General features: G+C 60.1%; 2 protein-coding genes across 6 annotated transcripts in view; one reads left to right on the forward strand and one right to left on the reverse strand.

Annotated features, from left to right (window-relative positions):
• Positions 1–455: 455 nt before the first annotated feature.
• On the forward strand, positions 456–8,762 carry SLC6A8 (solute carrier family 6 member 8). The gene is made up of 13 exons (XM_038588661.1): positions 456–741; positions 2,389–2,520; positions 3,552–3,801; positions 4,226–4,358; positions 5,018–5,152; positions 5,235–5,338; positions 5,425–5,549; positions 5,947–6,059; positions 6,179–6,316; positions 6,397–6,499; positions 6,577–6,677; positions 6,761–6,931; positions 7,295–8,762. The coding sequence occupies exons 1-13, from the start codon at positions 480–482 to the stop codon at positions 7,433–7,435; spliced, it is 1,908 nt and encodes a 635-aa protein (XP_038444589.1). The 5' UTR covers positions 456–479; the 3' UTR covers positions 7,436–8,762.
• A 3,742-nt stretch (positions 8,763–12,504) lies between these two features.
• Positions 12,505–26,105, reverse strand: part of BCAP31 (B cell receptor associated protein 31) — a 35,066-nt gene continuing 21,465 nt past the window's right edge. For all 5 annotated transcript variants that reach the window (XM_038588658.1, XM_038588657.1, XM_038588659.1 and 2 more), the window contains exons 5-8: positions 15,825–15,960; positions 14,836–14,959; positions 13,975–14,075; positions 12,505–12,895 (exon numbers count right to left, since the gene is read on the reverse strand). In XM_038588658.1, coding sequence (XP_038444586.1) covers positions 12,857–12,895; positions 13,975–14,075; positions 14,836–14,959; positions 15,825–15,960 — 400 coding nt within the window. In that variant the 3' untranslated portion in view covers positions 12,505–12,856. The remainder of the gene's footprint in view (positions 12,896–13,974; positions 14,076–14,835; positions 14,960–15,824; positions 15,961–26,105) is intronic.

Genomic DNA, 26,105 nt, shown 5'->3' on the forward strand with positions numbered 1-26,105 from the left:
GCCGCCACCGCCACCGCCGGAGCCGCGAGCGAGCCGGGCAGCCGCGCCGGCCCGGACCGGGGCGGGGGGCGCGGGCCGCAGGCCCCTGCTCCGGCCGCCGCTTGCAGACCGTGGGCGCCCGATGCCGCCCGCGCCCCGCTAGGCTGAATCTCGGGCCGGGCGAGCCGCCGCCGCCGCCGCCCGAGCCGCGGGCAGGAGTCTCGGGAGCCACCGCCGCCGCCCGGCCGGGCCCCGCCGCCGCCCGCGCGCCCCCGGGCCCCCGACACACATGAGATTCTTCAGGCTCACTTTCAAGTGCTTCGTGGACTGCTTCTGACCGCGCCGCCCCGCCTCCCCGACCCCCGGCCCGGCCGCCCCCGGCCCCCGGAGGGCCCGCGCCTTCGGGGCCCCCCCCGCGCCACCGGCGCCCCCCGCCGCCCGCCCGCCCGCCCCCGCGAGGCGCCGCGCCCCCCGGCCCGGCCGCGCGGCCCGCCGGGGCCATGGCGAAGAAGAGCGCCGAGAACGGCATCTACAGCGTGTCCGGCGACGAGAAGAAGGGCCCCCTGATCGCGCCCGGGCCCGACGGGGCCCCGGCCAAGGGCGACGGCCCCGCCGGCCTGGGGGCGCCCGGCGGCCGCCTGGCCGTGCCGCCGCGGGAGACCTGGACGCGCCAGATGGACTTCATCATGTCGTGCGTGGGCTTCGCCGTGGGCCTGGGCAACGTGTGGCGCTTCCCCTACCTGTGCTACAAGAACGGCGGAGGTGAGCGCCCCCGCCCCGCCGCGGCCCCGCTCCGCCCGGCCGGGCCCCCGCTGCCCCCGCCCCCTGCCCGCGGCCGGCCCCAGCGGGGCGCAGGGCCGAAGTCCGGGGGCCGGGGGCCCGGAGGCCGCCCCTCGCTGGCCGCCGCCGCTCGGTGGCCCGGGCTGGCGGCCTCCACCCCCCTGGCCGGTCATGTGCCTGGCAGCGTGTGGGGGGAGGGGGCCGGCGAGCCTCCTGCCGAAGCCCCGGGACTGATTGGCCACCGAGGTGGGAAGGCCAGGCCTGCCCCTGGGGGGCTCCCAGAGGTGAGGAGCCCAGGCTGCCCCCGCTGCTCGGGCACACAAGTGGCACATTGTGCGGGGCCCCCACGTGTGCACACACGAACACACACACACACAATGGGCTACTCTGTCCCTCCCCCTGCCCTCTCCTCCCCTCCCTTCCCTTCCCCTCTCTTCTCTTCCCCTCCCTCCCCTCCCCTCCCTCCCCTCCTCCCCTCCCTCCCCTCCCCTCCCCTCCCCTCCCCTCCCCTCCCCTCCCCTCCCCTCCAGCCTGGGCCTGGAACACTGGGTGCCTGAGCCAGGCTTGGGTAGCCTGCGGCCTGGGCCGCCTGGCGCCGCCGCTGGACACGCTGCATGCACAGCCCATGCCCGCCTGCCCGGGCCCAGCTTAGCAACAGCGATAGGCACCCGTGTGTCCTGTGACTGCAGAGCGGCACTGGGGTTGGGGGGAAGCCACGGGGACTGGGCGATGGCTGGGAAACTGAGGCCCAGAGCGAAGGCCTTGGCCCAAGGTCACGCACAAGAAGGATGCTGGGACCAGGAGCCAGGCAAGCTGCAGCCAAGCCTGACTTCTGAGGAGTGCAGAGCTGAGCGGGGCCGACGGTAGGGGGCCTGGAGACGGAAGGGGGGCAGGCGGGCTGCTGGTGCCCAGCTCCCCTGACGCCCCCCCCCCCCGGCCTATGCCCTCTGGCCCTGCCGCGCCAGGGGCCTCAAGCCCCGCTCACCAGACATTGTTGTACCCCACTTCGTCTCCCCCTGTCCTTGCTCACCGACACCTCCAGACACCCCCTATGTTCCCTGGCAAAGGACTGCCACTCAGCCACCCACCTGCTCTCTTCCCCGGACCTTCGTACTTGCAGGCGACTGCCTGGGCACACGGGACCCCAGGGCTCCTGTCCTGGCCCCAGCCAGCCAGTCCCCCAGGCCTGAGTGCCAGCCACAGCGCACGTACGCGCAGGAGCACACATACACGTGCCCGTCCTCCCCTGCGCTGCCCAGCAAACAGGGAACTGCGACACGAGGGTGTGTGTGTGTCCTCCACGCCTGTTAGGTCACCGTAGGTGAGGGTAGAGCCAGAAGCCTTGTGGGTATAGGGCCCCCTCCCACCCCAAGAAACAGGGTTGCAAGGGCCGAGGACTGCCACAGCCCTCCCAACACTCCAGCCTTCTCCCCACAAGGCTGTTCACCTTGCACCTCTGAGTCAGTGGCCACCCCCTGCACTGATTCACCCAGTGGGAAGTTGTGATGGGGCCAGGGTGGGGCCCAGAGCTGGCTCCACCCTGACCTCCCAGGCCTTCGGAAGGCGGCCAGCCAGCCAGGGGCTAAGGGGCTGCCTGTGCAGGTGCCCACCCTCTGCTTCCTCCCCCAGGTGTATTCCTTATCCCTTATGTCCTGATCGCCCTAGTTGGAGGAATCCCCATTTTCTTCTTGGAGATCTCACTGGGCCAGTTCATGAAGGCCGGCAGCATCAACGTCTGGAACATCTGTCCCCTGTTCAAAGGTGAGCGGCCCCAGGCTGGTCCCTCTTGTCCTCTCGCTCTGGGATCCCTCGCCCTTCCCACTGCGAGGGCAAAGCTGGCACCCACTTGAGAAATCTTGTCCTATCTCAGCACTAGGCTGGGGCTCCACGGGGGCCCGTCACGTCACGAGGGGAAAGCTAGAGGACCTGCAGACCACCCGCATGATCTTGGGCAGGTGGGGACGGGAGCCAGGGACTTGGCCTCTCCGCTGAGGCCAGGACGCCCAGGCCCGGCAGGGCTGAGAACAGGCCCTGCCAAGCACACTTGGCCCCCCGAGGCTGAGTGGCGGGTGCAAGAGCTGACAGCAAGACACGCCGCCAAGGGCCTGCTCCCCCAAGGCCAGAGGGCCAACCAAAGGAGCTTGGATGGGAGCCATGCAGTCCAGGGCCTGGAGGGGACTACTGGCAAAGGTCAATTTAGAGCTCCTTGGGCGTGTGGGCAGTGCGCTCCCATTCTCTCAGGCCCTAGGAAGTACCCTGAGGAAGAGTCAGTGATTGGCCAAGGTTGCCTGCCGAGACGGAGAGGGGGACTATGTCCCAAACGGCCCCAGGTCACCAGGAAGCCCCCAGCCACTGAGGACTGGAGGCCACTGGGGGCCCAGGTGGAGGCTTGGCCCTCCCTCCACCACCATGGTGGCAGTGGGACCCAAGAGGAGGGGACAGGTGTGTGAGGCTAGGGAACTTACAGGACTGAGGCTGAGATCGGGGCCAGAGGGGAGGACTCGAGGGAGGCTGCAGGAGGTGAAGCCGGGAGCAGGGGCAGGTCTCTGCTGGCGGGGAGGCTGAGGGGGCCAGACACAGATGGGGGAGCTGCCCTGGTGTTGCCACACTTGCACAAGGGAGTCCAGGGTCCAGGGGGCTCTCTGCATCTGCTGTCCTCCCACTCCCCACGATCCTCCCACCAGATCTTCGCAGTCGTGCTCTGGAGGCTTCTCTGAGCCTGGTAGGGTAGATAAGCAGGGGGGTGGGGGGGGAGTGGCTCGTGAGAAGCCCACGCAAAAACTCCTCCCCAGGCCTGGGCTACGCCTCCATGGTGATCGTCTTCTACTGCAACACCTACTACATCATGGTGCTGGCCTGGGGCTTCTATTACCTGGTGAAGTCCTTCACCACCACGCTGCCCTGGGCCACATGTGGCCATACCTGGAACACTCCCGACTGTGTGGAGATCTTCCGCCATGAAGACTGTGCCAATGCCAGCCTGGCCAACCTCACATGTGACCAGCTTGCTGACCGCCGGTCCCCTGTCATCGAGTTCTGGGAGTGAGTCAGGCGCCTCTGGGCCGGGCCCTGCCTGTCCCCCGCTGCGGGCTCCACATATGGCCGGAGTCTGCGTGTGCTGGGGCCCGGCCTGTCTTCGGGGAGCCCCCAGCACAGCCCCTAGAGGAGCGGGAACGGGTGGACCTGGCTCCTTCACGTCTCAGTCCCAGGCATTGTCACTCCATCGTGCCCGCCAGCCTGGGAGGGGGTGGCTCGCGGGCACGCTGTGGGTGCTGTGGGTGCTGTGGGTGCCGCGGGGCCGGGCTCCCAGCCCTACGGCCTCCGGCCCGTTCAGGCTCACACCCTGCAGCACCTCCGGGCCCCAGGCGTGGGAGGGAGGGGGGCTGGACGGGGCGCACCGCCCCCAGGGCCGCCCCCAGCCTCTCTGCCCGCTGCCTGCACCCCTCACGGACCCTCCCTCCCCCAGGAACAAAGTCTTGCGGCTCTCCGGGGGCCTGGAGGTGCCAGGGGCCCTCAACTGGGAGGTGACCCTGTGTCTGCTGGCCTGCTGGGTGCTGGTCTACTTCTGTGTCTGGAAGGGGGTCAAGTCGACGGGAAAGGTACGGCCGGAGGCTGGCAGGGCTGGGGGTGATGGCCGTGGTGGGGGTGTGGGGGGAGAAGGGGCGCCCCTGCCAGGGTCCACTGCTGCAACAGGAGGGGGCCGGGGCCCCAGCAGGGCGCGGGTCGTCGAACCCAGGCCGCCGGATCCCCACCTGTGGCTGGAGGGCCCGGCCCCCCTGCACGCTCAAGCCCGGGAGCCTTCCCTCCCTCGGGGGAGAGGCCCAGGCGGCAACTGTCCCTTGTCAGTGAGGGGCCACCCCGGCTCCCCCACTTGCTGTCCGGGCCTCTGCGGGGACCCGGGCTGCGGCTGCCCTTCCTGCCTGGCCCGCTCCGCTCCGTGCGGCGGGAGGCAGAGGTCTGCGGTCCACGTGGCTCTTGCCCCTGTCCCTGGCTGGATGCTGCCTCTCTGGCATCAGGGGCCCAGGGGGCGTGGGCCCTGCCCCTGGCCGTGTCCCCCCCACCCCCGTGGGTCACCTGCGCGCCGCGGGGCTGCTGCTGCTGCCCGAGCCGAGCACACAGCCTCCCCGGGAGGAGCCGAGGCCTCGAGGAGGACGGCGCGGCCGCCGGCCGGCCTCCCGCTGGACCTCGGAGCCCCCGGCCTGGTCCCCTGGCCATCCCGCCGGGCCGGGGCCCCCTCTGAGCCGCCCGCCCCCCGCAGATCGTGTACTTCACCGCTACCTTCCCCTACGTGGTCCTCGTCGTGTTGCTGGTGCGCGGAGTGCTGCTGCCCGGCGCCCTGGATGGCATCATCTACTATCTCAAGCCCGACTGGTCCAAGCTGGGGTCCCCGCAGGTGAGGGCACGTGCGCGGAACGGGAGGAGGGCGCGGCCGGGCCACACAGCCCCTCACACCGTCCCGGCCGGCCCCCCCGCAGGTGTGGATCGACGCCGGGACCCAGATCTTCTTTTCCTACGCCATCGGCCTGGGGGCCCTCACGGCGCTGGGCAGCTACAACCGCTTCAACAACAACTGCTACAAGTAGGTGCCGCCGCCGCCGCCGCCCCCCCCCCCCCCGCCCCCGGGAGGCGGGCGCCCTGACCCGCCCCGTGGCCCTGTGTCCCCAGGGACGCCATCATCCTGGCACTCATCAACAGCGGGACGAGCTTTTTTGCTGGCTTTGTGGTCTTCTCCATCCTGGGCTTCATGGCCACGGAGCAGGGTGTGCACATCTCCAAGGTGGCCGAGTCAGGTACGGCCCCCCCCCCGGCCCCGCGCCCGCCGTGGCCCCCGTGCAGAGGCGCCCTGGGGAGCGGGCGAAGCGCCCGCCGCACTGGCCGCGTCACCCTGGGCCCGGGGAGGCCCGGCCGAGCAGCTGCACGGCCCAGCTGTCCCCGCCGGCTCGGTGCGGGAGCCCGGGGGCCCCGGCCACGCGGAGCCTTGAGCCCCGGGCCTCGGAGAATGCCCCGCCCGCGTGCCAGAGGCTGCCGAGGAGGGGGGCCTCGGGGCCACCGGTGACCCGGGACGGGGTTCGAGTCGATGCGGGAGGGCCCCGGGCGGCCGCGCCGTCCGTGGGCGTGGGAAGGGGAGCGGGGCGATGGTGCAGCCGGCGAGGCACCCGGGTGTGCAGACGTGCCCTCCCCTCCCAGGGCCCGGCCTGGCCTTCATCGCCTACCCCCGGGCCGTCACGCTGATGCCCGTGGCCCCGCTCTGGGCTGCCCTGTTTTTCTTCATGCTGCTGCTGCTCGGCCTGGACAGCCAGGTTTGCAGGGGGCGACAGGGCGGGGGGGGGGGGGGGGCGCTGCGGGAGGGCAGGGGGGGGGGGGGTGGCAGGGGGGCGCTGGCGTAGGCGGAGGGCGTGGCCTCAGCGCCCGGCCACAGTTTGTAGGTGTGGAAGGCTTCATCACCGGCCTGCTCGACCTCCTCCCGGCCTCCTACTACTTCCGTTTCCAAAGGGAGATCTCTGTGGCCCTGTGCTGTGCCCTCTGCTTTGTCATCGACCTCTCCATGGTGACTGATGTGAGTGGGGGCGAGGGGGGCCGCCCCGGGCCTCTGGCCGCCGCCGCCCATCGCCTTCCCTGACGCGGCTCTGTCCCCAGGGCGGGATGTACGTCTTCCAGCTGTTCGACTACTACTCGGCCAGCGGCACGACCCTGCTCTGGCAGGCCTTCTGGGAGTGCGTGGTGGTCGCCTGGGTGTACGGTAGGTGCGGGTGCAGGGGCGGGCGGGGCGCGGCCGGGGCGCGGCCGGGGTCTCCAGCTGCAGCCCTCCCGCCCCAGGAGCCGACCGCTTCATGGACGACGTCGCCTGCATGATCGGCTACCGACCCTGCCCCTGGATGAAATGGTGCTGGTCCTTCTTCACCCCGCTGGTCTGCATGGTAAGGGCCGGGGGAGGCGGGGGCGGGGCGGGGGAGCAGCGCCAAGGGCCCGCCCCCGGCTGAGCAGGGGTCTTCCCCCTCAGGGCATCTTCATCTTCAACGTGGTGTACTACAAGCCGCTGGTCTACAACAACACCTACGTGTACCCGTGGTGGGGCGAGGCCGTGGGCTGGGGCTTCGCGCTCTCCTCCATGCTGTGTGTGCCCCTCCACCTCCTGGGCTGCCTCCTCAGGGCCAAGGGGACCATGGCCGAGGTCAGTGTGCCCTGCGCGACACCCCCCCGCCCCCGGGCCGAGGCATCAGCTCCAAAGTGCCCGGTCTCCCACCCGCTAGGATGCACCAGTGCGCTAGAAGTCTCCGGGCCAGCTGGGGGAGGGTGGCATGGAGGGGACGCAGACCCTCCGGGGCCTGAGGTCGTGGCGGGGGGAGCAGAGGTCTGTCCCCGGCCTCCCACCCCTTCCCTAGTCAGAGAGCGGGGTGCAGTCAGTCCCCACAGCAGGAGGGGCCCCTGTCCCCAAGCCGCGGCAGGTGGTGGGCAGCGGACAGGCCAAGGGCCAGCATGCGTGCCCCCTCGACCCCCATGGCCCGGGGACTCAACGCGTCCCTTTCTCCCGCAGCGCTGGCAGCACCTGACGCAGCCGGTGTGGGGCCTCCACCACTTGGAGTATAGAGCTCAGGACTCCGACGTCAGGGGCCTGACCACCCTGACCCCAGTGTCCGAGAGCAGCAAGGTGGTGGTGGTAGAGAGCGTCATGTGACGGGCACCCGGGCTCCCATCACCAGCTCACCCTCTTGTAGCCATAGCAGCCCCTGCTTTAGCCCCCCCACCCCTCCAGGGGGCTTGCCTTTCCCTGACACTTGGGGTCTGCCTGGGGAGGGGGGGAGGAAGCACCACGAGTGCTAACTAAAATAACTTTTTTTTCCATTTTTAATAAAACGCCAAAAATATCACAACCCACCAAAAATAGATGCCTCCCCACCCCACCCCCCAACCAAGCTGGTACACACGCTGCTTCCCAGGCCCTGCCGACCGCCGGCCCCCTCGTGCCCGCTGCAGATGTGTCTCCCCAGCCCCACCACGCCTGCCTCTGGGGGGGGGGCCCACCCTGGAGGCAGCAGTGGCGGGAGGGGGGGGACACAGGGCAGGGAGGCGGGGGAGGGGCAGCAGAACCAGAACCAAGGCCACTGTTTCAGCTGGGCTAGACCCCTCTCCCCGTCCCTCTTCTAGAAGCTTAGAGAGCCAGCCAGCAACGGAACCTCCCGGTTCCCGCGCCAATTGCCACCAATATCAATTGTGTGAGCTTGTGTACGAGTGCATGTGTGCGTGAGTATGTAGGTAGGGTGAACCTAGATCTCTCTTAGCAAAGGTGAATACCAGGTGTAAACTGTGCCTGTGGGCAAATGAGGCTTGTATTTTGCACATTTTATAAAAACTTGAGGAAAGAGATTTCTGCTTGTATATTTCTAAAGAGAAAACAGCCCCTCCTCCCCCCTGCCACTCCCCACCCGTCCCTTTCAGCGTCCCCTTAGTCCCCTGCCCCAGCCAAGGAGTGTGAATTTATAGATCTAATTTTCATAGGCAAAAGCTTCAAGCCGTGGAGCGTGCGAGTCTGTCGCGTGGGTGTGCATGTGTCGTCCCCGGCCCCAGACTGGGGGGGAGAGTGCACGGCGGGCGGCCTCCGGGGACACCCCCCACGCCCCCGCTGCCCACAGGTAGATGCGGTGCCGGGACCCCGGGGCCGCTCGCCTGGCACGTGCGCCCTGCCCCCGGGGCCGGGCACGACCGCAGGGATCTGAGGTGGGCACCAGCCGGGGAAGGGATCCCGGGCCGGGCTCCCACCTGCGAGCTTAAAGCTGATGCGCTTCCCACGTCTCGAGTCTTCCATGTAGCAGCTTTAATTAACCCACGTGTGTGTCACGTCCGATCCCGAGACAGCCGAGTGGACCCTAGAAAGGCTTCCCCCATGCCACCCCGACGTCGGTCGGAGGGGTGGGACCGGGTGAGGGTGGGGGTCCGGCGGGGACATTCTTACTGTGCTAAAAAGCCACTGCAAACATAGCAATAAAAACCTGTCATTTTCCAAAGCTGCCTCCTGCTCCACCTCTGCTTGTCAGGAGGGGGGGTGTGCGGGGAGGGTGTCGGGGCTGCAGGGGTGGGGTGGGGGAGGCCACCTCCCCTCGGGCTTTCCTCGGTCCCCGCGCCCACCCGGTGCCATTCCGGGAGCTGGGAAGAGAGCAGGTACCGAAGCTGGCAGAAGCCTTTTCCCCCCGGAGCTGACATACTTGGGGAGAAAGGATGACGAGAATGGTAAAGAGGAACGCGAGGGTGGGAAGTCGTGGGTGCTGAGATTCCTGAAGGTTGCCCAAATGCTGCATTGAACAGGTGACCTCCGGAAGGGAAGGTGAGCAGGAGTGCTGGCACAGCCAGTGACAGCTGCAGCAGGACCCAAGAAGGCGAACAGCACTGGGACCGGGGTGCTAGCACCGTAAGGGCCAAGTCTTCAGATTAGAGACCCATGTGCAAAGCGGAGCCAGTGGAGGTGTGGATGGCTGTGATGAGGGGTTCAGACAGGAGTCAGGAGACTCCGTGAGACACAGATCCTGAGCTCTTGGGCACCAGGAAGGGTGGCGGTGGCAGGCCCTGCACCCAGGGACATGAGAGAGAGAAGGTGTGGGGGTGACGGTGGCAGCTAACTGGGCCTGCTGTATCAGAGATGTCGCCTCAGTGCAAACATCCAGTCAGCACGTGGACAAGGAGTCTGGACTGGAGAGAACAGTAGCGGTTCTCAGCACAAACACAGCCCTGACAGCCCCGAGCCGCCCCCCCAAGCTCCCCACGGGTGACTGAGAGCAGGGGCAGAGGGAGAAGTGGCCCAATCACCCGGCCCTGGGGCCCTGGGGCCCTGGGACACTCACAAGGGGGCAGAGAGGGAGCTGGCAGTGGAGAGGGGGGAGGGGCAGGAGGGACCCCGAGAGGGGAGGGTGGCCTCCTGGCACAGGAATGAGCACCACTCTCCCGCTTCCACGCCCCCCCCCCAGAGGGGAGATGGTTAGGAAGCTGGGGGTGTAGGGTTGCGCTAGGGGGCCACTGATGGTCAAGGAACAGGAGGCCCTGAGAAAGTTTGCTGGGTCCGGCAACAGGGTCCCAGAGACCCACACAGGAGGCCCGGGGTGCTGGGTGCATGCAAAAGCTTGACCGGAGTGGGATTAAGAAAGGCGGTGTAGAAGCAACCCAAGTGTCCATTGATAGAGGAAATGGATGAATAAAATGTGGCCTATCCACATAGTAGAATATTATTCAGCCTTAAAAAGGAAAGAAACGGGGCAGGGCACCTGCCTGGCCCAGTGGGAAGAGCGGGAGACTTGATCTCGAGGTCGTGAGTTCGAGCCCCACATTGTGGGTAGAGATTCCTTAAATACCTAAAAGCTTTAAGGAAAAGGAAATCCTGACATGTACTATGATGTGAAAGAACCTCGAAAACATGCTGAGGAAAAGCAGCCAGACACAGACGCTGGGGCAGTCTGCGTCCACGAGGTACACAAGAGTGGTCACACCCACAGAGAAAGAACGATGGTTCGTCAAGGTTTGGGGGCCTGGTGCGCACTCTGGACGCCAGCCTGGGAAGGAGTGGTGGCCCCTCAGAGGGACTGGCTTGCTGCCCCTGCAGTTCCTCCCTGGCCAGTCCCTGCTCTCCAGCAAGGCATGGCCCCCCCTACTGAGGAGGAGCTTTAGCCCTCAACTATACAGCCAAGGGTGGGCCATGTCTGAGGGTCACCAATAACCAGGGGACAGGTCCCCACAGAGCTCAGAAAGGAACACTGGCTGAGCAGGCCCGACTGCAACTCAAGCCGGGCCTGTGCTGGCATGTGGAGGCGCTTCCCCAGCAGGCCATGCGAGCAATGTCCCGGGCCCCTCACACATGCCTCGCCCTGTCGACTCCTCCAGCAACAGCTCCTGCCTCGTCACCCACAGAACAGAGCCTGCAGCCCAGGGTCATCCTCAGGCCTGCTCTGCTCCCCACCCTGGGCTCACACTAACTCCTTACCATCCCCACTCCCCCAACTACAACTGTACCTTTGGCTCTTGCCAAATGGCCTATGAGCCACCTGCCAACCTCGACAGAGGTTGGACTGCTTGGCTGGGGCCCTGAAAGCAGCGGGTAGTCACCATTTACTCTGGAACCTGCCCCTGTGGTAGGGGCTTCAAATGTGGGGTCTGGCCATCTAGTGGGAGACAGGTAAGGAAAGCAGTGAGCCCTTGGGGCACGTGGGTGGCTCAGTGGGTTAAGCATCTGCCTCGGGCTGGGGTCACGATCCCAACATCCTGGGATCAAGCCCCACATCGGGCTCCCTGCTAGGCGGGGAGTCTGCTTCTCCCTCTGCTGCTCTTCTCCCTTTCTCGCTTTCTCAAATGAAAAAATTCTTAAAATATTTTAAAAAACAGTCAGCCCAGGACTTGGTACGTACTGGGCTACCACAGCCAGGGGAGGGGGCACAGGGGGGTGGTGCAGGCCCACTCAAGAGCAGGAGGCTGCTAAAAAACGGTGCTTGGAACAACCTACGGGCCAGTTTCTGTGGGTGGTCCTCCAGTTGGGGCTGTTACCCCCATCCTCATCTCATCCCCCCCCCCCGACCCCTGGCGGGGTATGCCAAAAGCAGCATGGTGCAGCATTCTCTTTGCTTGGCCCAGGGCCTGACACCATGGGGGTTCAGGGGCCACCCGAAGCTGGCCAGGGAAGAACCCACAGTTTGGACTCTGGCCTCTAGAAATTCATAGAACGGTGAGCTCAGGGGGAGGGCAAGGTAGTCAGGGAACACTTCCTGGAAAAGTGGGACTATCCCTCAGCCTTAGCATAGCAACCACACAGCCTCACCCACAGTCCCCCACCCCTACCACCCATCAGACACCACCTTGCTGTTCATGAAAGCACAGGGAGGGGACACAGGAGAAGGCAGCCACTGGCCCAAGGCCTGGCCAGGAGGAGTAGGAGTACAAGCTAGCCACTAACATGAACATCTCCAGGGGCTCCCCAATTCCAAAGAAAATACCTCCAACCTGTTCTTTTTGCCTAGTCCTCAGGGCCAGCAGAGGATGAGCACTGCATCGAAGACAGGGGCTACAGCAGCCCCAGCCACCCAGGCCCTCAGGCTGGTCTTGAAAGCCACCTCCTGAAGCTGGCCGGTGGGAGGGGGCAGGGAGGGAGACTGCCAAGGGGGGAGACCACAGCAGAAGCAGGCTCTCCAAGCAGGTACGCACGTCCAACATGTTCCCAAGGTTGCAGGTAGCAGAGGGGGCACCCTCCCCACCACCTAGCTCTATCCTGGGCCAGTCATAGGTCACTGTCAAGGGCAAGTCTCCTGTCTTAGTAGGCGTGAGTCAGAGGTCATCCTGCAAACCTTCAGGAGGAAGTGGGGCAGGGAGTGACTGGTGGCACTCTGCCATGTTCTATCTGTCCTAAAATGTGATGAACAGGACTCAGAGGAGGCAGGCAAATCTGCCACCCGGAAGCCCCAGCAGTTTACTGAGTCTCCCAAGATTCCGTGGACCCAGTGGCCAACCCAACAGGTCAGACACACCCCAAGTGGTCATAAAATAGGGCCTGCCTGGGGAGCAGAAGGCAAAGGGACAGGGAGAGCAAGTATGAGCCTGGGCCCAACCTAGGATGAGGGGGTCTTTAGAGATTAGTAAATTGAAAGAAAATAACCTGAAGGCCTCCAGGACCCAACATTGGGGGTCTCTATCAGAACTCCCCGCCACTCCCTTCCTGGTCCCTCCAGTGATGGGAGAAAGACGCGGCTTCCTGGTGGCCTCAGTTACACGCACGAATCATAGTCACATAACAACGAACTTTATTGCCCCAGGAAAACTCTACTCTGCCTGCACCGTCTACCCTCCTGCAGGACCAGAGACAAGGGGCCCTGGAACCCCAAACAACACGCAACACAAAAGAGGCACAACCCAGTGGGAAGCAATGCCTGCCTCATGCCTGGCCGGCTGGGATGGCAGCAAATTCATCCTGCGCAGGCAGAAACTGGGTCCCCTGGGGTATGCCGGGAGAGCGTGGAACTGCAAGCTGTGCAAGGGGACAGGAAGCAGAGGGGGCGAACTGAGGTACCGGGGAGGCCGGGCTGCAGGCAGCAGCGGGCACAGCCCAGGTGGCAGGTGGGGAGGAGCAGCCTCACTCCTCCTTCTTGTCCGTGGGGCCATCCACCGCTGCCTGGAAGGGACAGAAACCACAAGGCAACGGGTCGACAGGGTGCACCCCTCCCCTTCACCCCCTAGCCCCTTCACCCCAAAGGCCCAGCTTGCTGGCTTCTCCCCAGGTAACAGGTACCAGGTGAGCAAGGGACCCCACCTGCAGCAACGCCTAAAGGCCTGCCCAGGTGATTGTGGACCCTCTCTAGCAAAGGCTGTGACCCTAATGCCAACCAGAGGGGTGTAGCTGGGCGCCTCTGCTGTCATGCTTCTCTTTAAGCCACAGGACCCCACACCAACCGCCGTCTTGGGCCCGTGGCAGACCCGGCATTCAAGTCCCTCCCAAGTCCCAGCTCAGGCCCTGCACAATTCTGCACATCTTTTATGGGTCCTGCTGGTGATCCCACCCTACATTGAGGCCAAGCAGTCCTCCTCTGGGGCCTGGGCCCTATCTCTTCAGCCACTGTGGTGGCCAAATTTAGGCCAAGTGACAAGGCAAATTGTTAGAACTTAGGGGCATTTACATGGCCCTCAGGCCCAATTCTCAGGCCACCTGAGCTTCCAGATTCAGCCAATCTGAGGACTCTTGACAGGTCCTAGGAGGGGGGTGGGGCAGGTAGGCCGCCCCAGCCCTGCATCACCCCCACAGCCCACATGCAGAAGAGGCAAGCTGCCAGTCGCAGAGTGTCCCTGCAATGGACCTGGACCAGTCAGGAGCGCCACACCACAGACCAGGTACACGTGTGAGGGAAGGTGCTCTTCTCAGAAACACTGATGCCAGGCATGAGGGCCCACCGCACTACCAAGGCCACTTTAGCAAGTGGCTGCCATCTGCCAAGCCACACCCCTCCTGCTAGAGAAAGAGTTCCAGCTGCTGAGCCCAAACTGGCACTGCTTGGCAGGCTCTTCTCTAGACCCAGAGTCAGCAGCAATGGAGGAAGAAAGGGGGAACGGGGGAAAGAAAAAAGCAGCCAGCCCCACCACCAGGGCCTCTTGAAGGCTCTGTCGAGGGAGGCCAGGCTGGGGATGAGCCCGCTCAGTGCTGCTCAGGGTGCGGGGGGCAGATCCGACCCGGCAGAGCAGAGCACACATGCCACTGACCTGTAACTTTGCGTGCTCCTCCAACAGACGGTCATACTCCTTGGTAAGGCCCTCAGACTGCTTCCGCATGGCCACGGCCTCGCGTTCAGCTTTCTCTAGTTCTGGAGATGATGCAGATAAGGAGAAAAAGAAAACACAAAGATAGGGATTAGTTAGGAAGAAAAAATCCAGCTGCTGGAGACACCAGAGACAGGTCTGAATGTGTCCCCACTGAGGCTGTCTAGGAGGGTGCTCCTCTCCAGAAAAGTTCCCCTGCCAGCTGTAGGGCGAGCCCCTGAAGCAGGGGAGGGCTGGCCAGCACAGATGGGGGAAGCGGGAAAACACCAAGGACCCCCTGGCCCATTTGATGGAGGGACTCCAAGTGGCCCTAGGCATGGGTGACTTCGGGGAGGCTGTGGGCCTGGAACCAACAGTCTGAGAACATTGAGGTGACAGCAGGAGATAGGGAGCAGAATGCTGAGAGCAAAAAGCGTGTTGGGAGGGGCTTTCAGGAAGGGAACAGATGAACTCTTCAGTAACACTGCCAGCCGTTCTGGGGTAGCTTCCCGAGTTTTCCCCGTCCCTGCCCCAAGGACACTGGTGACACTGCCACATGCGGAGAGCACTGTTCCCTGGGCCTATTGCTGGCCAACATGCTCCAGAGCTAGTCTCGGAGCCCCTGGGACACCCCGGGCCTCCAGACAGAGACTGCACCACTGAGCCCCAGCAGCTAGATAAGCAGGGGGCCATTTGTATGTTCTCACTCAGCTCCTGAGCCCGAGTGCACATCTGTTATTAATACTTTGGCACAAGAGGGGCAGCCAGCACTGGTGGAGCTTCCAGACTTTCAGGGGCTGGGGGACACCTGAGGACAATGCTCACTTTGCTTGTTGATGTCTAGCTCGTCCTTCAGCTTCTTCAGATCAGCCTTCAGGCTCCTGTTCTCCTCTTCTACCTTCTCCTCGGCATCCTTACCATCTAACTTGACCCCGCCAGCAGCAGCTTCCTAGGAAGAACGCCAAGGGCACGGGTTACTTGGGCGGGAGGAAGGGAGGGAGGGAGGGAGGGAGACAGGCGATCCAGCTCCGTCTCCCCCACTGAGTGTGATTCCTCAAGCTGCACTGGGCACTTGCCCCTTCAGAAATGTCAGCACAGAACTGGGCCACTGCCTGTTCCCAGCTACCAGGCAAGGGGAAGGGCCAGCAGGGCCACCTGCCACACTTCACAGGCCACACACCCTACCTCTCTTCCTTAGCAGCACTGGGAGTTCACCAGTCCACCCAATGACTCCATCTGCTACCTTCTGGAGACTTTTGCCAGTCACCCCTAACTGACCAATGACCTCTGTTCCTCTCCCCAGGCTCCACAGCTCACTCTGGACAGAAGCAGCAAACTCATCCCTGCCCGTGCAACTCTATCCCTCCTGTGGATGAATCCAACCCCATCTACCCATCTTCCCAGCTTAGCTCACACCTCACCTCCTCGGATAAGCCTTCTGAGACTGGCCACTTCCCATCCCTGTCTTGCCCTGAGCTGATACAATCCTCAGGAAACCACAGGCCTTATCTTGCATTCTTCTATGCTAACCTGCCCATGGTTCTTCATAGCACAGGGCTCAGCTCACCAGAGTCAGTTTTATCAGGAAAGAGTCTGACCTGGATGTAGCACATAGAGACAAGGGAGCAACGAGGGTGCCCCTTTCCCTGTCAAGTCCCACAACCTCTCCCTACATACCCCCACTGAGAACCACCCCTGTCCCTTCTACCCAACCCCTCAGCTTTGCCAACAGCTGCAGTGTCACACATTTCTCAGAGGTGACACTGCGGCCCGGAGGGAATGTCACGTGGCAGAGTCCAGCAGGTAGAACTCACCTTCTTCAGCTGGTCATTCTCTTCCATGTACTTCTTGGCCGCCTCACTGGCACTTTCTGCCTGCTTTTTAAAGGCTTCATTGGACGCCAGCAGCGTGGCCTGCTGGGAGATGAGAGTCACCAGGCGTCTAAGCAGGCTGCAAATGAAAAGGAAGGGAGAAGTGAACAGAAGCAGCAAGGGAAATGGCTGGCATGAACTTCTCTTGGTTGCCCCTGCCCCAAGCCTGCCTCCAGCCTAGACCTGTCCTCTTGGATTGCCAGAGCAGCCAAGCAAGATGCCGCCAGCCTGGGTCTGGCAACAAAAGGGAAAAGGTGGAGCCTAAGAACCATCTTCTGCCACCAGAATGATTAATACTACCCCAAAACAGCTGCTCGAAGCTAAGGCTGTCCTTCAGTCCCAAAGGCACAGGAAGCAGCAGATTGACAGGATACCCCAGGCCAGGCCTGGCTACAGCTGGAGGACCCTGAACCTAGCCCTTTCCAGCTCAGGGCCTGGATGTTCCAGAGAAGCCACAGCACCATCTTTCTAGCTGTGAAGTCAGGCTTGCCCTGGTAAACGAGAGCAGCCAACGTCCAGAGGCACTTCCAGCTTCTGGTCCAAATCCTCAACACCCACCTCATAGGGTAGGCACGATCACTGCCCCATTTCAGAGAGGGGAAACTGGCTAAGGCAACTGGTAAAGGTCAAGAGCCAAACACGGACACGGCAAAGCCCCCATTGTAGGCTGTCTGACCCCAAAATCCAAGCTTGGAACCATCACCCATTCTCAATTTGGAGGGAACCACTCCCAAGCCAAGTAAGAGGAGGACAAAAATGACTCTTTTCTCTACACATGGTCTACAGGCAGCTGTTAGAGAACATTGCTACAACAAGGTCTTCTGGGGCTGGAGGAACAGAAAAGGAAGCAGGACCCAAGCATACATCTCAGGTCCAGACCAGCCACGAAGGGCAAACAGGTGGCAGCTGGGGGCACCTGCCACTCCATTTCCCTGATAGCCAGCCCTGTCCTCGAGATGTTACCTGATAAGAGAAGAGAGGAACAGAGAAAGGCACAGCTCAAACAGTAAAAAAAAGAAAAAAAAAAAGAAAAAAGAAAAAAATGGGGTGGGGAGGAGGGAGGGCACATTCCCCACACACCTGAGACAAGAGGCCCTGGCTGGTCATAGCTATGAGGAAGGCACCTATAAGCACCCCTGGGGAACAGGGAAAGACTGCTTTGTACAGTGTTTCCACAACAAAGGGCTTGCTCAGAGGAGATAAAGCAGCCTTGGATGCCTGCTCCTGGGCCAGCCTTCACAGGGTTCTCGTGGACACCTGTAGTTTAGACGGCCCGAGGGCATGGGGCAAGAAACCGGGCGCACTCCCCTGCTGGCATGGGCTGTGGCACAGACTCCGTCATGAATAAGTACCGGGCAGGGGCAGGAGAGGTGGGCACACAGGGGCTCTCAGAAGCCCATCATGCTTCCTGGTTTGCGGAAAGGCTCCAGGGGCCCCTGGCAGCATGGGGAAAGCCAGGCTGCTGGTTTCTGGCAGGATGGGAGAGTTTCCAATGACATGTGCTCTCTAAAATTAGCAGCTGGACCTCGTGGCCCAGGGCTCAGGTTTCCCTGTCTCAGCCCCTGACTATACACCAGCCTGCCCCCCACTGGGCTGGAGCCCTGGAAGAGGAAGGAGCTACCAAGCACCCCAGAAGCCAGAGAGAAACAACACACTTGACTTATGTCAGCAGGGCAGAAGTCACCAGAGGGACCCAGAAAGAAAGGCAAGTCTGACTAAGCCCCAACCTCCCTATTCTGAGCACTCCGGCAGCTCTCAGCAGATCCTGGTGATGTTGAAGAGGCCCCTCCTCCCAGATGGCGACAAGCTGGGGGGAGGGCACGTGTGCCACCTGGTGGACCCAGCAGGCAAAGATAGGGCAAGTAAGCCCAAGAGTGACACACCTCCTGTCACAACAAGGCCAGGCAGGTGGCCGACAAGAACAGGACTCCAGCAGCGTCGTAAGTGACCATGGCTGTCCCCCAGGTTATCCAGGGAGGCCGGGCCCAGGGTGGTGGTGCCAACAGTAGCAATGCAGCAGGGGTCCGGCTTTCCTCAGTGCCCTCCAAGCACGTCCCCAGCTATGGAGAGCCAGGGCTACCACCATGAGCCCAGGCAAACACAAAGACCCTAGCACAAGAACTGATCAAAGAGCCTCCTGAAACCGCAGACTGCTCCAGCCCCCCACCCAGGCTCACAGCCCTTCCTCAGGATCTCTCCCTCAGTGCAGGACAGGAGCCACCAGAGCAGGCGCCCTCCAGCACCTGCCAACCCCAGACCCTGAGTCCACGTCCTCCGGCTTCCTGTTAGACCTGTTCCTCCAACCCTGCCCTGGACAACTCTGCTATGCTAATTCTTCCCTCCAGGAACCTTGTTCTCAAGGAGCTCTCCCTCCTGCTGGCCCAAGCCACTCTTCTCCTCTCTTCCTTCCCTCCCTCCATTTGGCAACCTACACCAACCTAGGACTTGCCCTGCTCAAGTCACTACCAGGACCACCGCTGGCCTAACCACCTGCTCCAAGAAGTGCCCTGAAACCTCTGGAGCACTCGCTCGGCAGCACTTGGCGCAGCTGATAGGTGGCCCTCCTTGCAGGATTCTCCCCCGCCCCTGCCTCAAGCAACCCTCACTGCCCACCCATCTCATCACTGACAGGGTTCATTTCAGGCCAGGCCCTCACACCCAACTGTCTCCTAAAGGCTGGCCCCTGGGGGTCCTTGAGCCAAGCACAGTCGGTCTGTACCCCCCTGTACTGAAGGGTGTAGCCGGTCTACCCACAGTCTGCATGTGCCCCATCGCGCCCTTCTCCCCCCAGCCCCAGCCCAGTCCTGTCCACATCACCTCCACACAGACCACCTCCAGGTCATCCCCACTGCCAACGGGGACGGCCTCAGTGTTCGTGTCCTGGGTGATGAACAGCTCCCAGTAGCCTCCTTCCTATCCATGACCATATGGCTTTGCAATCCACACTCCAAAAGCAAGCCAGAGTGATCTTTCTCCGAGGCAACCTGATCACGTCACCCCTCTGCTTAAACCCTCCGATGCCAGTTTGGGCCTTCTCCCCCTGCCAACCATGGAGGGCCCTGCTCTGCTCCAGGAACACCAACGGCTAACTGTTCTTGAACACACCGGGTTCTTGCTCGCCTGGTCTCCATGCCACAGCACTCGTCTGTGATAGCCTCCCCTCTTCTGATGACTCAGACCAACTCAATCACCACCTTCCCCCAAAACCCTTTCCTGCCCCTCCTGGGTCCCCGTCTCGGCTCTCCCACAGCATCTCCGCACACCCCCACGTGGCTGGCCACACTGCTCTTACTCTGTGCTCCCCCTTACCACCTCTCCAAGTCATCCTCTGTTCCCCAAAGCCACAGCTCTCCCTGGCTCTGCTTTCCCTCTGCCCAGCCACAGCAACAAGGACACAGGCAACAACAGGGTGACAGGAACCAGCAGTGGAGAGGTACAGTGGAAAACCGTGCTGATGAGTAAGCCAGGCTTGGGACTGCAGTGGTAGCTAAGAGGTAGGTGGAAAAACACTCAGCACCAAGGCCGGGGGGCCCAGGGCCAAGCCAAGAGCAGCGAGCCCAGGGGCTGGCCTCCTGGAACTGCCCTTCATATACGGGGCCCAAGTCTTTGCACCTGCCCCCAAGACATCATCCTGGAGGAAAGGCTGATGTACTGGCTTTCTGCTGTCTCCTGCCCCTTAACCTCCAACACTCTCTGCTCTACTACCCGAGTACTATCACGCACAAAACTGTTCTGAGCCATCCGTTTCTGGACAGCACATGAGAACCCACAAGCCAAAGGGATTTGCTGAAGTACAAGGCTGACAGAGGGACCCAGGGACCATGTTAAATGCACCCAGTGATGGATGGGAAAGCCAGCACACAAACCTTAAGAACACCTAGATGTGTCCTTGGCAGACCAAGGTCATCCCCAAATACCTGAATTCAACTCAGCTTTCTTGTAAGATGTTCTTGGACTCTGAGTGGAGCTCTCATGCTTTTATAAAAGGTTGAATAAACAACAGAAAGAGAGAGAAACAGACTCTCTATGTGGACACTAAAGAAACAGTGCCAACCATATCAAGTAGGGAAGACGAGGTTCATATGTGCTTTGCACCAATCCCATCTCCCTCCTGTGGGCAAATAGAGGAGGCAAACATTGGCTTCATAGGGTGTGAGGCACAAGCAAGGGGAGCATTCTCCAAAGTGCCAACTAAAATTTTCTATGGTTGTGGTAACACCCTCACCTTGACCCTGTTGCTAATACTGCCCGCTTAGCATTTACCAGGCATCTCCTAGGTGCCATGCCCACAGGTGAGTTGGGTCACTGAGTCATTGGGACCCCAACACAGGGACAAGTAGGCAGGCAACTCCCCTTCAGCCCACTGCCCACTGGGCACAAGCTAGTGTCACAGTGCCACCTGTTGACTTTCCAGGCTGATTGCAACCCTGTGCCAGACGAAGCTTGGCAGGGCTGCTGGTGGGTTCTGGGTGAACCCAGCCCACCTGTCCAGGAAAAAACATGGAGAAGAAAGGAAAGGCCACCCTGACAAGGAACCAAAAGCCAGGTGATGTCCCAAGAAAGGCTTTGGGCAAAGTCGAATGATAATAATGACAGAAACGATCCCAGGAAACACACAACCTTAAACAGTTTAGAATCATGAGAAGAAGGCAGGAGAACAGCAGAAATAGTTTAAGATGCAGGGAAAGTCACCTCAAATGGCCTCTTAGCTCTCATGTACAGAGGTTGTAGAAAATGGGGAGGGGGACTAGGATGAGGATAAATACCGATGCTCACCTCAACTCCAGCTCATGGCCAGGGAGTGCTCACCCACCCTGAGGCCAGTGAAGCCAGTTAGAAGGGACAGGAGCAGAAGCACGTGGCCATGCACCCCCTAGAGCTAAAGAGAACCAGTGGACAGGAGCAAACTATTTCTTGAGCTTTCTCATGTTGCTTTCTTGAAACCTGTTAGGAGAGCTGTGTAACCCAGGGGACAGACAGCAACTGAATGAGGGCAGACAAGGAGGGTTCAAATATGCGGGTATCCTACCTGGTGACTGGAGAAATTGAGGAAGTGGGAGGAAGGGAGCCATCAGCCCTGGGTGTGCCCAACACAGTAGTAACTTGAGTCGGAAGGAAACAAGGCAGTGCCTCCAGCAGGCAACATGCCATGCTCAGAGCCTGGGAAACATGCTTGGACCAGGCCATCAGCGTAAAGGACTGAGAGGTGGCTTCAGCTATACTGATGATGTGGAGGCCACCTGCCACATGTGTCCTTTTCAGTTTAAATGAATTAAAATGACTAAGTGGCAGGCCCAATTCATCAGTGATACCAGCATGCTCCTTCACAGCCTGAGCACCTTAAGCCTACACACTAGAAACCTGCTCCCCACTCCCCTACCCTTTGCCTCAGAAAGGGGCCCTCCTGGAAAGTCAGGCTTTTTCAGTGACCTTGGAATCAGAAAGAAGGAATCTCTGTTTGCTTGGCACCCTGCCCCAAAAAGGAGGAGCTCATTCACCATCTGCTTCTAGAGCATGAGGAAGAGAATTCTTCAGTCCCAAAGAACTGAACGATCTGTATTTTAAAAGTTGACGCTTGTTCCAATGCACGTCAGATGGTCTTTCCTGGACAACGTGTAGAGAACTCCCCCCCACCTGCTTTACTGCTGTCCTGTCATGAGAGTCCCTTCTGGCCCAGCACCCACAGGACACTGCATGCTGTAACTGGGATGAGTGGGCCTTGGGCAGCTGCAGGGAAGACTTCTGTAAAAGACTTACCCAGTGCCTAGGTCTGCAGCACTTTTCTATTCTAGTCATAGTCTTAGAAAAATGACAACAGCCAATATAGCAGCAGATGGAGTGACAGACCAATAGAACTGAAGGCCAAACCCAAACCTGATGTTCTGTGATGGGGCCTCCACCCAAATCACTCGATCTTCCAGCAGGCCTGAGCATCAGGATTTTAAAAATCCCCTAGTTACCTTATTCTAGACAACAATTTAAAGAGACAAACTATAAAAACCTAAACCCCAAACCTGCATGGCAATCAGGGAACCGTGAGTAGACACTACCAAGTTTACATTATGAACTTGTTACTATAAAGTTCTTATAGATGAGATGTTAATGTTGCTTATGATTTTATTTTTTTAAAAGGTTTTATTTATTTATTCATGAGAGACACACAGATCAGCCTGCACTGGGCTCCACTCAGTGCAGAGTCTGCTTGAGACACTGCCTCACCCTCTGCCTCATGCACTCTGCCCTACTAGGGCGTGTGCGTGCACACACACTCTTTCTCTCAAATAAAAATTAAATAAATAGAATCTTTTTAAAAACCCAAATAATCCACAGCCAGGGCACAGTGGAGGTGGGGAGATAAAATGGGAGTGGCCAGGAGACTCCCACTGCTGAAGCTGTCATGTTGGGGAGGTGGGGGCTATCCTTTTCTGCCTCTATAAATGGTTATGTCATCTACGTCAACAAAGCTAGTAGCAGCCCCGGGTTGTTTCCAGTGCCTGGCCAGTGCTGAGAGCCCCCAAGTACCATCTAATTGGGTGTCCTCAGGATGTGTGTCCCCCAACCCTCTCTGTTCCTACTGCATAGCCTATCTCACTCTACTCTGCCACCCCCATGCCCAACTCAGAACAGAAGGTCCCTGAGGCCAAAACTGGGCCTTTTCTTCTCTTAGCCTGAGCTTGGCATAGCCTACCACACAGTTGGAAAAATCCCACAAAACCCTTATCACTATTCAGGGGATACTGAGAAGTGCTACCATTTACTAAATACTCCCCATGTGCCAGAAATGATGTGCAGAACATCACCCAAATCACCTCAATCCTCACACCAGGGAAAAGTTCAAGAAGTTAAGTGACTTTCCCAAGGTTACCAAACTGCCAATAACAGACCCAGGATCCAAACTCAGGTCCAATTCCAAATCCCACTCTGGTCATACCAGCCTGCCTCTCAGGGCATGGGTCATTATGGAGAGGAGGGGGAAGCGGCCATGGTTAAAGCATGACAGAGCCCAGACTGGCCACTGGCCCCTGCCCAGAGTGTATGCACGCACGCACGCACACCCCAGTCGTGACATAGGAATTAACTATCTGCAGAGCTGAACATCAGGGAGATGCAGCGCTGAGCTGAAGGCAAAACAGAACCCCTTGCTTGCCTCAGAGGGTCTGGATGGATTTTACCCTGTGGGTTAAAAGGGACTCGACTGCCTTCAAACAGACAACCTAGCCTTCAGATCACTGGCCATGAAGGAGAGGAACCTGGCAGAGAAGCACAAAGGCAGCCCCATCTGACTGCAGGGGCTGACTGCAGTGACACCATCCAGCCCGGTGGGGTAGGCAGAAAAGAAGAGATCCCTGTGGATCAAATTCAGGTCATTACACATGGAGGGGTGGACCTTCCTGCATCTGGATGGTGAGCACTATTCTGACTCTAACACTTTAGCAAAAGTAGAGAAAAGTGTGGCCCTCTGAACACTCGAAACAGCCCAGTAGGAGCTGCCGTGTGGCTACACTCCCAGCGACTCCAGAGGGACGATGGCCAGCTGCCAGTCTCCAAGCAGGGATGTAGAGACCAAGGATACGAGTGTGCAATAATAATTCACTAGCCAGAGCCCGCAGCTGCCCAGATCAGCACTCAGAAGCAGCCTTGTCTCAGACCAGGGGCCCCCAGTGAGCACTTTGGGGGAGTCTAGACCCTGTGTTTTTCTAACACCCCTGGGGTCCCTACTGTGGGAGCTCAGGAGACCTGAAGAGGTGGGCTTCCAATCTACAATACCTGGCACAGCAGTCTGACAAGTTCAACCTGGGTGCAGGCCTGACGCTGTCCCAATCTCCCTACCCCTAACTATACAGTCCCTAAGGTTTAGGCAGCCCTTGGCGTGTGCCCGGCCCTTGGCGCAGAGCTGACTGGCCTACAGGAGAAAAGACCAGGTTCCCATGCCGCCCCTCACAGGCTGCCCGGCACCTAAGCCGGCTAATGGCGCAGACCTCACAGAGTAGACTCAGCATTAAGAAACCTCAGAGAAGCACAAAGAGGTGATGTTATTAGCTGGGCCACCATGAGAGGAGGGTGGGTTTCCAGGCAGAGGCCACAGAAACACTTGAGGATGGAGACCCATATGGCCAGTTCATGACCTGGGGAGGCCAGAGCACAGAGCAGAGGGCTGCAGGGAGGGATCACATCCTGAAAAAACTGGGTGTCAAGCGTTTATGCCAAAGGTGCTAGGAAGGCACTGGAAACAGGGGTAGCAGGGTCAGTTTTCCAGGGAAAGGGGGACCAACTTGGGGAGCAAAAACAGCATCAGGAAGCCCGGCTGGAACAATTCCAGCACCACTGGAACAGCGGTTCCAAGGACCAGGAGAAAGGCAGGCTCAGGAGGTCAGAGCCCCAGGCTGTTGAATGGGTATAGTTTCACTTTCATAAGGTGAAAAGAATTCTGGAGCTTGGTTGTACAACAGTGCACAGAGACTCAACACTACTGACTCGGACACTGAAAAATGGTTCAGATGGTTAACTGGACAATATGTGTAATTTTACCACAATTTAGAAAGACCCACATGGGAAGATCACATGGGAGAAAGAAAAAGGACAGAGCACCCCCCCCCCCAGGCTTCTGGGCTGGGAAAGCAGTTCTCAAACTCAAGAGAAAGGAGCACAAGGACCTGGGCAGGGAACAAGCTGCCCACATCAGCGCTGAGGCACAGTAGACACAAGACCAAAGCCCAGACCCCGCTCCCACCACTGCAGCCAACTTGTTTAAAGATGCAATGCTTTCCTTAAGCATGAGGCCAACTTCTCCAACGAGGAGGCCTGCTCCACCCAACTCCACACCACCACATGCTCCTGCCCGGGGGCCCTGTGAGGAACCAGGACTGCCACCAGTCCCTCTTCTGAGCATCCCTCTCTTCCTCTGTGGCACCCACATCCTCCAACCTGCAGTCTCTAGGTCTCTACCCCAGGCTTGCCTCTCCTGGCATGTTTCCTTTCCCCTCCATCTCAAGGGAAGTAGCCGTGCTGCCAGCACATCCCTCTCCCCTTCCCTGAAGCTGCCACAGCACGCCATCCTGCTGACCAGCCACCTTTCAGTGAGCTCTGCTGGCTCCCTCTCTCCCAGCGCATCTCTGGCACTGCCACTCTGCGAGTGCCCCCCGGCAGAACCACCAGCACCTCAGCCTCAGAAACCTGGCATTCCTACCAGCTTCTCCCCTTCTCTCGTCAATACCCCTCCAACTTGCCCCTCACCACCCCTGCTTCCATGCCCTGGTTCAGGCCACCGGCAGCTCTCCCTCCAGTAACCTCCAAGTTGGTCTCCCTACATCTAGGCTCTCCTGCTCCACTCCAACCTCTGACCACTGCTCAAACATGCACACCCATCTGTGACCATGGGGCAGTGCCACTGGAGCAACCCAGCCCTCAACCACATGGAGGTTAGGTACAAACTCAAGAACCAGCATTCAAAATGCTGCACCCCAGTTCTCACCACTCCTGACCCATCCACCCTGCTCACTCAGCCCACCCTTCCCCGCACTCCACCGGAGCCTACTGGGGCTCAGTCCTGCCAGTGCAATGTGTGCTAACATAGCAACATTGGCAGATGCTTCAAACAGCATCAAGAGGCCCAAAGCATCTGGCCTAGCTGATGAGCATGCAAAACAGCAATTGAGGGAGGTTTTCCATTGTTTATGACCAGAAAAACGGGGGAAGACAGACTCAATGTTCAACAGTGGGCAACTGGTGCCAGCATGGAGCCCAACGGGAGCCCTGAACTCACAACCCTGAGATCAAGATCTGAGCTAAGATCAAGAGTCGAATGCTTAACCAACTGAGCCACCTAGGCACCCCCCTGATCCTGTTTCTTAGAAACAGGTAGAAGCAGGCAGACTCTATAGGGAAAGAACCCAGGCATGGAAGTCACATTGTTCTAGTTTGATTTCTTGGCTCTGCCAACAGGCAGCTGTGGGGGCTCAGGAGAGGTTTTTGAGCTTCTCTAAACCCCCGTTTCTTCTTTGGAGAGCTGTTAAAATTATTTTGCAGTATATGGAACACCTAGCAAGTGGTAGCTGCGATCAAGGTATAAAAACCTCTAGGAAGATATACGGCAAAGGTATATATAGGTCAGCAGCAGTTACAGTAGTAGTAACATTTCAAAGAACTTATTTCATTTACTTAAAGCCTCATCTTCCTCCAAAGACTATGGTTATCAGATGACCATCTTCAGATGGATGAAAAGGG

The sequence above is a fragment of the Canis lupus genome, chromosome X (genome assembly GCF_011100685.1).
Source record: "Canis lupus familiaris isolate Mischka breed German Shepherd chromosome X, alternate assembly UU_Cfam_GSD_1.0, whole genome shotgun sequence".
NCBI lineage: Eukaryota > Metazoa > Chordata > Mammalia > Carnivora > Canidae > Canis > Canis lupus.

Excerpts from the sequence above, each read along its gene's own strand:
- SLC6A8 (XM_038588661.1), top strand. The coding sequence starts at position 480 with ATGGCGAAGAAGAGCGCCGAGAACGGCATCTACAGCGTGTCCGGCGAC. Across the intron at positions 4,359-5,017 it reads GGGTCAAGTCGACGGGAAAG|ATCGTGTACTTCACCGCTAC; the intron begins GTACGGCCGGAG and ends CGCCCCCCGCAG. Across the intron at positions 6,317-6,396 it reads ACCTCTCCATGGTGACTGAT|GGCGGGATGTACGTCTTCCA; the intron begins GTGAGTGGGGGC and ends CTCTGTCCCCAG.